The 12,069-nt window shown below is 49.0% G+C and overlaps 1 protein-coding gene across 1 annotated transcript in view; it reads right to left on the bottom strand.

Moving 5' to 3' along the window:
• LOC146834630 (vitellogenin-A2-like) overlaps positions 1-12,069 on the bottom strand; it is a 119,980-nt gene that overhangs the window by 36,973 nt on the left and 70,938 nt on the right. The window contains exon 12 of the mRNA XM_085599934.1: positions 11,345-11,367. Within this exon, the coding sequence (XP_085456060.1) occupies positions 11,362-11,367 (6 nt within the window). The 3' untranslated portion in view covers positions 11,345-11,361. The remainder of the gene's footprint in view (positions 1-11,344; positions 11,368-12,069) is intronic.

Raw genomic sequence — 12,069 nt, 5'->3', positions numbered from 1 at the left:
CGAATGCAGTCACGTTCCCTCATGGCACCCAAGTCTGGCATTGGTCGGGGGACAGGCAGTGCCCTGCAGAAAATGGAATTGAAGAACGAAGATTTTGAGCATGACCTCATCAATGTCAATGAACAGAGCACATGCTAAACTGCTACTACACATCAGATGAATACAAAGTCTGGTCTGTGCAATACATCCAGGACACGTATGCCAGCTTGGTGATACTCCTACAAGAAGCAAGATACATCCGTTGATTGGCAAGTCAACATGACATGCCCTGAAACAACCTGGGGGCCAGTCTGAGTGAACAGCCTGAGACATCACAGGAGTGACATACATCCACATATCTGCATTTAAAGGATGTCATCTCATACAGACAGCTGACGGCAAGCTAGACACACAGGTCACATGGAATGTCAAATGTACAGATCAAACACATTGCAATGAAGGGGCACAGGTGAAAACAGAAACCACAGACATTGAGACGACGCAGATATGTCCTCATGTGAAAATGTCATGTCCGATGCATACAGACCCTGCTTACGTGGGAATCCACATGTGGCATGGTGTGCGCAGATGTGTGCCATGCCCATCTCCACACAGACACATGTTGGATGCAGCAACAGCAGATGTAGTTGACAGAACACTAACAGCAAGCTCATAGGAAAACATGACACACACATGACATAGTCACATCGGGGCACACGGAACGTTAAATGTCAGTTGGTAGTGTCCCAGTCCATGGCATCAGGGAACAGTTGCGGGTGGTGGTGACTGTGCCATGCCAGTGATGCTGTGCTTGACACGTTTGGACTACAGGCACACATGTGCAAAGTGTGAAGGGGAAGTGTGCCACATAGTGCCCCATCACACATGACTTGTGTACACAGGTCATCACACATCAATTGTGCAACTACATGAGGAGACATGTCCAATTTCACTGCCTGACACACCTAGGCCCAGCACACGAAAGTCTGCAATGACAATAACTTGATGTACAGCCTTTTGCGAGTCTGAGACCTCCATTCCTTTCATGTGCACCTCGTATCATCAGTGTAAGTGTGTGAAATGCACAGTACACACGCTCTGAGAGCTTGTGCACGGTCCGTATCACTATAGGAGTGGTGCCGTAGGAGTACGCGTGGTACGGACTGTACACACGCCGTGTGTACGGTCCGTATCACTATAGGAGTGGTGCCGTAAGAGTACGCGTGGTACAGACTGTATACACATCGTGTGTACGATCCGTATCACTATAGGAGTGGTGCCGTAGCAGTACGCGTGTGTGTACGCTCCGTACACACATGCGTACTCCTACGGCACCACTACTATAGTGATACGGACCGTACACACGCTGTCAGAGCGTGTGTACAGTCCGTATCACTATAGTAGTGGTGCCATAGGAGTACGCGTGGTACGGACCGTACACACGTCGTGTGTAAGGTCCGTATCACTTTAGAAGTGGAGCCGTAGCAGTACGTGTGTGTACGCTCCGTACACACATGCGTACTCCTACGGCACCACTACTATAGTGATACGGACCGTACACACACTCTCAGAGCATGTGTACGGTCCTTATCACTATTGTAGTGGCGCCGTACGTGTACAGGTACGTGTGAAACGCACCGTACTTGTGTTTTTGACTACAAAAAATACATAGTGGACAAGTATTAGGCCCAAAATGCATGCTGGTTGTCATGGATACCGAGATTTCAGTTGCAATGTGCACATCATGTGGGCTGGAAAAGTCAGTTGGGCCAAAATATTACAATGTTGCAAAGTGGGGTTTGCCTTGCTATGATGCGCAAATTTTGTACCATGCAAATTCGTGTCTTTGTTGTATGTTTAAAGGGATTGGAGGAAACGTAGGATGCAAATGAGTCTGACCAATCACTCTGTACTCCTGTAAATGAAAGCCCCCAGCAAGACAGATATAAGTCAGGCAGAACCAATGAGAGGGCACTTGCCTGCACAACTTTCCTGTCGACCCCACTGCTGCTGTCTGTGCTTCCTCTGGCACCATGTCAATGACTGTGGAGAGGGCCCAGCCATTCACCCAGGAGGAGAATGAGGCCCTGCTGGATGTGCTCCTCCCACAGTACCCCAGCCTATATGGGGGACCAGGGGAACAGGTGAGTGCTGACTCCACTACCTTTGACTGCACCTTTTTTGTGACTGTCACTTCTGGCATTGTGTCCAGGTGTGACAGACATGCAATGTTGTTTAGAGTGGGTCCCAGTGGGGGGGGAGGCTTATGTCTCTCATGCTGAACATGATGTAGTTCATGTGTGCACTCCTCACTTGCATTGTGCTTACTGTGACATTCATTGCATAGTGCATGACACATTCAGCCTGGCAAATCCTTAGGTGCATTTTTTGTCTCTTGTCCTGAGGTGATTCAGTGGTCCCCCCGGTGTGACAGGTGACTGTACCCACAGATGTGTGTGAGTTGAATGGAGCTGTGGTGAGAGTGTCCAAGTGATGTGTACACCCCATGGACATTGATGTGTGTGAATGTTCCTTGTCATGTGGGTGAGTGTCTATGTGAAGTGTTGCACCACAGCTGCATGGAGGAGGCAACAGCTATACCCATCTGATGTGAGAAGTAAGCCGTGCTGTGTGTCTGACTTGATGAGGTAGCCCGACACCTGTGACACCCCACTGGCAAGTGGCACATGTGCAGAGTGAGGTTTGTATCGGCTGTTGCCAATGGCAGGTGATGGATCTGTGCCTGTGTGTGTCTGTGTACTCTGCTGAGGTTGCGTTAGTGGCCTAGAGCATGTAACTGCTTAGAGGTGCTGTCCATCAGCCTGGTGTTGCATGTGATGCACAGTGTGTGCCATGATCAGGGAGTGTGTTGCACCCCTCTTGCCACCTGTGTACTTTCAATGCCATGTAGTGCATTGGGGCTTCCACAGAGGCCAATGGACATATGAGTAAGAATAAATTCCTTGGCAGCATCCTATGCCCTGTACAACATATCAAAGATGTTCAAATGTGTGTCTCTTTGACATGGAGCATGTGTAGTGATGTTGTCTCACTTTGTCATCCTCACAGGTAACTGCCTATGAGAAGGGGGTAATCTGGAAGAGGATCAACAGGGCCGTGAGGACGGCGGGGGATCGCAGTTGGCGCCTATCCCAAGTCCGAAAACGGTGGCAGGACATCCGGTGCTGGACCCGGCGGATAGCTCGGGTCCAGCTGAGGCTCTCACCTCCACGCCCCCACGGCGGGTGCCGACGCCTAAACCCCCACATGAAGCGCGTCCTGGCGGTGGTCTTCCCTGACCTGCATAGGCAGTTACAGGAGGGACAGCAGCAAGGAAGGGGTAGGTACATGTCTGTTTGTTGTGTTGTGTGTCACCCGCTTTTGGGAGTGCTCTCTAGCCTGGGTAAAATGCCAGGGTTCATATGTGCAGTGCATATTCTGTCCCCCAAAGTCAACCGGTGCTCTTATTCATTCCTTCCCCTCCTTGACATGTGTCTCCTGGTCTGTGTGTGATCACAATTGCACATGGTCATCTAGGCTGCCAGTTAATCCAAGTGCACATTGCTTTATGCATCATGTGTGAGGGTGGTCTGTGACATGTGTTGGCACCTTGCCTGTGCCCTGTCCTGTTCACTCTGTTGGGGGTCCATATTTGTTGGCACTGATGATGAGTCTCACTATAGGAATGTGAGGTTTCAAATGAACATACTTGCAGCATGCATGACCAATGTTGTGGCCTCAGACATAATGTGCATGAGTGGGAGATATGCATAGTGCCAGGACGGTTGCTCATGTTACAGTCAGATCATTCCAGGCACAAGGAGCAGTGTGCCCACTATAGTCCCCTGAGACACCCTTGCCTCGTAATCATGTGTCTCATCCAACACTGTGCCCATTCTCTGTCTGTTCAGCATTGGTTTGCCTCAGCGGCATTGTTCCCTGGTCTCATTTGTATTTATCCAAAGTGTGCTACATGTGTCCACTGGACAGGGAGACCCCATTTGGCTTGTGCATATTCACACTGGGCAGTGCCTGTGTGTCTATTCACAACAATCTGTTGATGGTTGTTTGTCACATATATGTGTTGGCAGCCTCACGAGGTGATGTGGAGTACATTTGGGAAATGTTGCAGCACATTTTTGAAAACACTGATTAAGAGGTGTCATTTCTTGATCTGTCTCAATCACATTGTCTCAGGTATGGGGGGTTTGTGCGGGCGAGGCCTAAATGGCCAGACCTTATGTCTCCTTGCCAGGTCTGACCTGTGTGCAATAATTGGCTTGACAGAGACTTAACGTGCAGTGACCCAGTCATGTTGTGCATTTTTGTGCGTTGCAGCATTTGTCAATAGTTTAAATACATGATTCCTGCTCATACATTCTTGGCACCAGTGTGTGGTCCAGATGCTACGTAGTTTGGTCTTTGGGAGCTGACATCTGTGTGTACATTCAGGCTTGGCATGAGGGTGTCTCCTCAGTGCAGGTGTGCCTTTTTACGACACAATTGCAGGCCCCTCAGCTTATGCACTGTCCTGTGTTTGGACATGTGTGCCACTCCACATGACAGGCAGTGGGTCAGATGTGTTGCCACCTGTGTCATCAGGGAACGGATGGCCATGTGACAACTGGCATAATTAAAGTTGTTAGTCAAAAGAGTCTTGTACCTTGGCACTCACTACACTTGTCAACATGTCTTCCAGTTTTAAATGCTTTAGTTTGATGTTTTTGTGTGAAGAACAATAATGTGCCTGCATGACAGATGTCTCCCAAGGAAGTGCACAACAAACCACCTTTACACTTTCATGGAACACGCTGGCCATTTTTAAAAAAAACACTGTTCTTATGAGACTGTTTTGCAGATTATACATATACATGTTCCCAGAGTGTTTTGGAATTTGGGTATGTGCTTGGTTGTTGGTGATACCAACTTACGAGTGTCAAGTCATCAAGACATCCGTGGGCCCATGTATATGTACTTTCTACAACACCATTTCTTTTGGACATTGGGTCCTGTAGATAAGGCTGCCAGCTTCTTCAATGACTGGGTAAATGTAGTGTGGTGTGCACCTCCTTGGGAGACATCTTTTATACAGCCACATGTGTGTTCTGTTCACAAAATGGCACATTCCCACATTATAAACATGTCGAGTGTGTGAAGTATTGTTATTCCCAAGGGACTAAAGTTTTTGGGGTTACTGTTCAAAAGTAATTACAAGGCTCTGAGTGTGGGGACACCTTTAGTATTGAGGTGTGGTACTTTGCCTTGGGTGCACCACTCCTGTTTCTTTCAGGGTAAACAAAAGGTGGCATGACTTCATTGTATTGCTGTGCTCATCTGTTCCCAATGACTAGCTTCTCAGTATATTTCTCAGTCTAGTTTTGGGCTGGTGTGTCCTATTTTTCCTTGTGTCCAAGTGGCATGGTGGGTCTACCAACTGGGGAGTACAGGGCTTACATATGTGCGGAGTCATCTAGCTGTTACTCATGAAGCATTGCCTGATATGCACTGTGACCTATTGTTTTGGTACTCATGTGTCAGATGTATACAGGTGACTGATGTTTTTCTGTATGTTCACCTTGCCCACAGCATCATCAACGGAAACGGAGGGAGACACATGCACGGACCTTGAGGAGGGACCCAGCACCAGTGCCACCAGTGTTGGCGAGTCAGCGGGAGCCAGTGGCACGGAGGGCGAGAGAAGTCAGTCAGAGGACCTGCCTGGTGGCGACACCAACTACGACGCAGGCGGGTCCGAGGCTGACCTCATCAAGGGGGCGGAGGCTGCTACAACACCTTGCAGCAGCCCAACATCTGGCCCCGCCTCCTCCATTCCCATCACCGCCCTCCCAGTTGCTCCGGTCCCTTCTGTCCGTGCAGACCACCACCATGTCTCCTTCGGTCCAAGCACCGCACCCCTGCCCCTGTCACCCCTGCTGCCCTCAGTGCTGAGTCTGTGTACATACAGCAGCAGTTGCAGGTTGGGCAGGCATCGATGCTGCATGTCCTCCATGGCCACACCACACTGCTGACACAGATGGTGTCATTCATGGAGGGCATGTCAGCAACGATGTCTGACCAACACCGGTTTCTGCAGTCCATGGACTCTTCACTGACAGCAGCAGTGTCTCTCCTGCAGCGCTTCTTCCCCCCTACCCCAGGCCCATCCACACTTCCCTCTCCCATACCTGTCCCATGCACACACAGACCTTCCCACGCACGCACCACACCAGACACAGCCAGCACACCACCAAGAAAGGGCAAGCGCACACATCCTGACACGCACACTCAGGGGGATATAGGCACATCCACTGGGTCTGGGGCACAAAGCCATACACGCAGCCACAGTCTGAGTACGCATGCCTCACAACCCAGTCCCTCCACCAGCACTCCCCTTGGCACCCCTGCCCCCACTGTGACACCACCCCGCAAGCGGTAAAGGAAGTCCCTGGGCAGGGGAGTTGAGTCCACCCCCTCCCCAGGAGCGCTGCACCCCATCCCTGCACCCCCCCCTCCGTTGTCCCTGGGGTTTCTTCCAGTGCAGAGGTTACTCTGCACGCCCTTGCAGAAGTGTGCAGCGCCGAGCTAACCACCACCTTTGATGCTGCCCAACCCCCTGTGGTGGACACGTCCACCCCTGCACCCACCCCACCAACCCTTCCCCCTCCTGTCCCTGCAGTGCCTGGTCCTTCCCCACATGATGCCCCCCCCGGTCGACAAACTTAAGGGTTCCAGTGTGCAGGCAAGCTAGGGGAGACGTGTGCCCCAGTGTCCACCCAAGGACTTATATAATGGACTGGCCATTGGCCTTTGTATATATTCTTATTACTTCCTTTTGTTTAATGCTGAATAAAGCATTTTATTTTTCCTTTGAACACTATTGCATGTCAGGTATTGATGTTGGTGCTGAGGTTCCAGGAGTTGGTGTTGTGGTAATGTGTTATTGTTCTGAGAAATGTTTGAGTCTGATGGTGATGAGGTTGACCATGGTATCTGCGTGCCATCACAAGGTCTCTGCCAAGAATCATTGGTAGTGTGTGTTATTATGGTTTGGAGACATTGACCCAAGGAGTGTTCCTTCCTCTGTGGCACCTGATATCTTCCCTGCAAAGAGTTGTCCAATTATTGTGCTGACCTGTGTCTACATTTCCTTTGTTGGTGACGGATCCTTTCAACTATGGCCATGCCTGCTCAGCAATGTCTCCGGCTGCATCGTCTGTGCCATACTTGCTAGTCACTGTACTTGTGTATTGAGTATGTTGAAATGCCTTCATGGAAAATCCTCCCTTTTCAGTACTATGCATGTGTGTAATCCAGGCCTAGCACACATATGGTACTTGTTCTGCAGGGTATTTGCGCACCAGACTCACAATTGTGGGCATTGTATCTGTGGGAACTCCACCCTATTCCTTCCATGACAGACGACATCTTGGTGGCTGGCCCAGCACCTGTACATTCCTATCATTCCTGGGATGTGCGTGACAATGTGTGTTCCCTTTGGCTCTCTTAATTTAGTAGGCAGTGACATGACTATACAGTCTTGTGGCATGATCTCAGTGTGTGTATTGTGCTGCATCCGCCAGGGGTGGGTATGCATGTGTCATTTGTCCTCACACCCACATGTGGTGTGTCATGCAGTGGGGGAAAGACAGCCATCCTCCTGGGAGTGGGACACTGCTGTCAGTGATGTGTTGTTATGGCCCTATCATCATAGTCAAAACTCAGGGATGGGTACATACACCCATGGAGTTGTGGGCATATGCTAATGATGTACACACCCCCATGTATATGTCCACTGCTGGGAGTCCTCTGCACCCACCCACACATGTCTGTCCACTGCTGGGAGTCCTCTTCACCCACCCCTCATATTGCAGTCCACTGCTGGGAGTCCTCTGCACCCACCCACATATGTCTGTCCACTGCTGGGAGTCCTCTGCAGCCACCCCTCATATGTCTGTCCACTGCTGGGTGTCCTCTGCACCTACTCACATATGTCTGTCAACTGTTGGGAGTCCTCTGCACCCACCCACATATGTCTGTCCACTGCTGGGAGTCCTCTGCAGCCACCCCTCATATGTCTGTCCACTGCAGGGAGTCCTCTGCACCCACCCCCATGTCTCTGTCCACTGCTGGGAGTCCTCTGCACCCACCCCTCATATTGCAGGCCAGTTCTGGTAGTGATATGCACCCACCCCCATGTCTCTGTCCACTGCTGGGAGTCCTCTGCACCCACCCCTCATATTGAAGTCCACTGCTGGGAGTCCACTGCACCCACCCACATATGTCTGTCCACTGCTGGGTATCCTCTGCACCCACCCACATATGTCTGTCCACTGCTGGGAGTCCTCTGCACCCACCCACATATGTCTGTCCACTGCTGGGAGTCCTCTGCAGCCACCCCTCATATGTCTGTCCACTGCTGGGAGTCCTCTGCACCCACCCCCATGTCTCTCTCCACTGCTGGGAGTCCTCTGCACCCACCCCCATGTCTCTGTCCACTGCTGGGAGTCCTCTGCAGCCACCCCTCATATGTCTGTCCACTGCTGGGAGTCCTCTGCACCCACCCCATGTCTCTGTCCACTGCTGGGAGTCCTCTGCACCGACCCCCATGTCTCTGTCCACTGCTGGGAATCCTATGCAGCCATACACCCACCCACCCACCCCCTTGGTGCTGTACACTGCTCTCCTTGGCCTCCACACACAACAATATAATGGTGATATGCTGCACCAGGCCATACAACACCATTCGTGGCGTGTGTACTCCTTGTATCCCAAGTGTACTGGTGCTGTAGGGGTACGTGTGATACGGACCGTACCCCCGCATTCAGAGTGTGTGTACGGCCCGTACCACGCTTACTCCTACGGCCCCACTACTATAGTGATACAGACCGTACACACGCTCTCAGTGCGGGTGTACAGCCCGTATCACACGTACCCTTACGGCACCAGGACAATAGTGATACGGGCCGTACCCACACATCCATAGCGTGGGTACGGTCCGTACCACTATAGTAATGGTGCCATAGGAGTATGCGTGGTACGGACCTTACACCCACTCTGAGAGTGTGTACGGCCCGTACCACGCGTACTCCTACGGCACCACTACTATTGTGATACAGACCGTACCCACGCTATGGATGTGTGAGTACGGTGCGTATCAATAATCTAGTGTTGCCATAGGGGTACGCGTCCACGTCCACTTCCGTTGTTGCGGGACGCAGGGATTGTTGGACACGCCCCCCGAAGTGACCAGACCCTGGAGGTAATGTATGTACAGAATATTGTAGTTTTTAATTTGGGTAGGGGTTATGTTTCCTGCCCCTCGACCCCCCCTTTGCCCCTGGGTGTTGTTCTCACCTTCTGCGGCGTGCGCGGCGGTTTTGGTGCACCAGGTCGTAGGCTAGGAGGGCCGGGATGACACGTAGGATGGGGTCCATGGCTGTCCGTCGCGTACCGGGGCTGCGTATTCGCGTCGTACTCAATTTCCCGGGAGTTTTTGGCTGCCGTAAAAAATAAGCCGTGCGGAGTGACGTAGGCATGAATCGCACTTGCTGGTCCGTAAAATGCTGCCTGACTCCGTACGGACGTCACGTACGCGCTGTCCCGGATAAGAATGTTTGTTATTTTTTAGCCGTAAGGTGTTTTGTATGATTCGTACGGAAATGGTATTTCTGTATGAATCGTACTTGCTGGATTGTACGGTGGATTGCCTGGGTACGAGTCGTACTGAGAATACGCTCCGTACGACGAATCATACCCGGGTTTTAAAGGATTGGAATCGGCACCCAAATGTTAAAGGGACATTATAGTTAGGAGTACATGTAAATTAACTTTAAATGTTTTTTACAAATGACATTAACTGAAAAAACCTAAAGGTTAAAGGAACGTTATAGTTAGGTGCACATGTAAAGTACATTTATATATTAAATGTTTAAAAACCCAAAGAAATTTACTGAAAAACACTTAAAGTTAAAGGGACAATCAGGTTTCAAATTTTACCAGAATAATTATGTTGCAAACATAGAAAAGTCTGAAATTCATCAGTTATAGTTCTCTGTGATAACTATAAATTGGACCCCAACCATGCATTGCCAGAAACAATAGTGTTCAGTAAAAAGGCCCAGAAAAAGAAAATCAGGTGAGAGACAAGAAAAGGGCACATTTCCAGCAACCAGGTGTCTGAGTGGGGGGTCCACCAAGAGTACAAGGAATGAGGAACCTCTCACTTTTGGAAGCCCTCAAGGTTCAAGATGAGGAGATCATTGGGGCATTAGTAGGTACTGGAAGAGACAAGTCTGTGGTTGTTGGGAGCATCCAAGATGCTTGTTTTAGAGACCACTGGGTAAATTACACCCCATTGTGAGGGGATATTTTAATCAGAGTGTAGGTATTGAAGCACTCCATCCTGGGTGTCGAAGTACACTTTATCCTGGGTATGAGCAGACTACAGGATGAAGTGACGTGTCAATCCCTGGATGTCATAGCCCCGGGTGCATGGCTAGGAATTTTACATCCAAAGCTCAGGGTTTTAGGAGCTGTGGGTTGTTTAATTGAATACATAATAGCCCAGGGACATCACAAGTAGTCGCAATAAATCATCAGAGAGCAGCACTCAGAAATTGGATTTTAAAGTAGGGTTTAGTGCCCCAGGATCCCTGAGTCAGATTGAACACTCACTTTTTCATACAGATACAGATGCTATCCAACATTCAGATCTGCACTTTACAATGTACGGATGTTGATTGTTGTTACTCTCTACCTCAGGGCCTCAATTACAAGCCCATTGCACCGCTTGTGCGTCACTTCTTGTGATGCACCAGTAGTGCAGTGTGCCTTCCCATATTTACAAGGCAAAGTAAAGTCACCCTGCACAAAGAGAATCATCCCTGCAATGTAGGCACCCTTTCAACATGTTGCAATGATGCATGCACTGGCGCATGGCAGACAATTGTGCTCCAGTGCAGGGGAAAGCACATGGATGCGTCATATTGTTTAAAACGCAGCCTGGTGCAGCAAAATGGCTTGCAGCGCTACGATACGTCCTTTCTTTGTAAATGATGCCCTCAGTTTGAATATGGAAATGATTTGTTCATATTTGTCATTCAACTTCCCTCTCCATTTAGTTCCTCTCCTTCATGTGCCTTCCTTCCTGTTCACTGCAATATCAATATAATGTATTACACCCCTTAAATGAATTTGTGCTAAAGTTAGAGACAGGTGCTTTGGTGCAAACATTTCTGAGTCTTTCTCTTCTAAAATAACAGATAGTTCATCCAATGCACAGTTGTTAGAAATCACATTCTACAAGAAAAGTCAGAGAGCACTTCATAAAGTATATATGAGGAGTACATTTATCACATCCTTTTACCTGTGGACGAGAGTCGACTAAGTCTACAAAACAAAACAAAATGGAAACAGACACAAAGAAGGTCAATAAATACTGCAGTTAATATATCTGTTGATTATCGATAATTTGATAAGCAAAAGTAATCACATCTCTTGCATATCCTGTCTAACTGAAGTTGTGTCTCCCTTTGAGTTCCTCCTGAAAATAAGCAGATGTGATATAACAACAAGAAGGGCATACTTACCTACTGTTAAGTTGTTAAACCAAAATTCCGATCATGGAGTTGATTAGCAGATACATTCTGATGGCATCTTTATAGATAATGTCTGAAGTTAACTTAAAAGTACCCACTGTTGTACCTTTGAAACACCCATGAATAGGCTGGGCACAAGAGAGTTTGGTAATGAGTAACAAAACAAAGGACCTCTTCCTGAGGTTCCGGTAATAAAGGCTCTTCAGACTGCAAAATGCTCAAAACATTGCACAAACCAAGAGCGACAATATTTAAAGGGGGTGTGCAAAGGTCAGCTTTAGTTTTTCTGGTGCTAGGATTTAAAGCATATAATTTTAAATATTTCACAAAAGGCAATCCTCCCCTATAAAATACACCGCTCGCTCCATACACCATCATTGATCACTGATACAACAAATAATTTGTAGGTCGATAACCAATGTGTCTTCCTAGAAATGTATTCAGAAAATAAAGGCATGTCTTGAGATGTGACGTCCCACTCATGGCTAGTGAA

The sequence above is a fragment of the Triturus cristatus genome, chromosome 4_2, assembly GCF_964204655.1.
Source record: "Triturus cristatus chromosome 4_2, aTriCri1.1, whole genome shotgun sequence".
Classification (NCBI taxonomy): Eukaryota; Metazoa; Chordata; class Amphibia; order Caudata; family Salamandridae; genus Triturus; species Triturus cristatus.
This window is presented reverse-complemented; position numbering and strand designations above follow the sequence as displayed.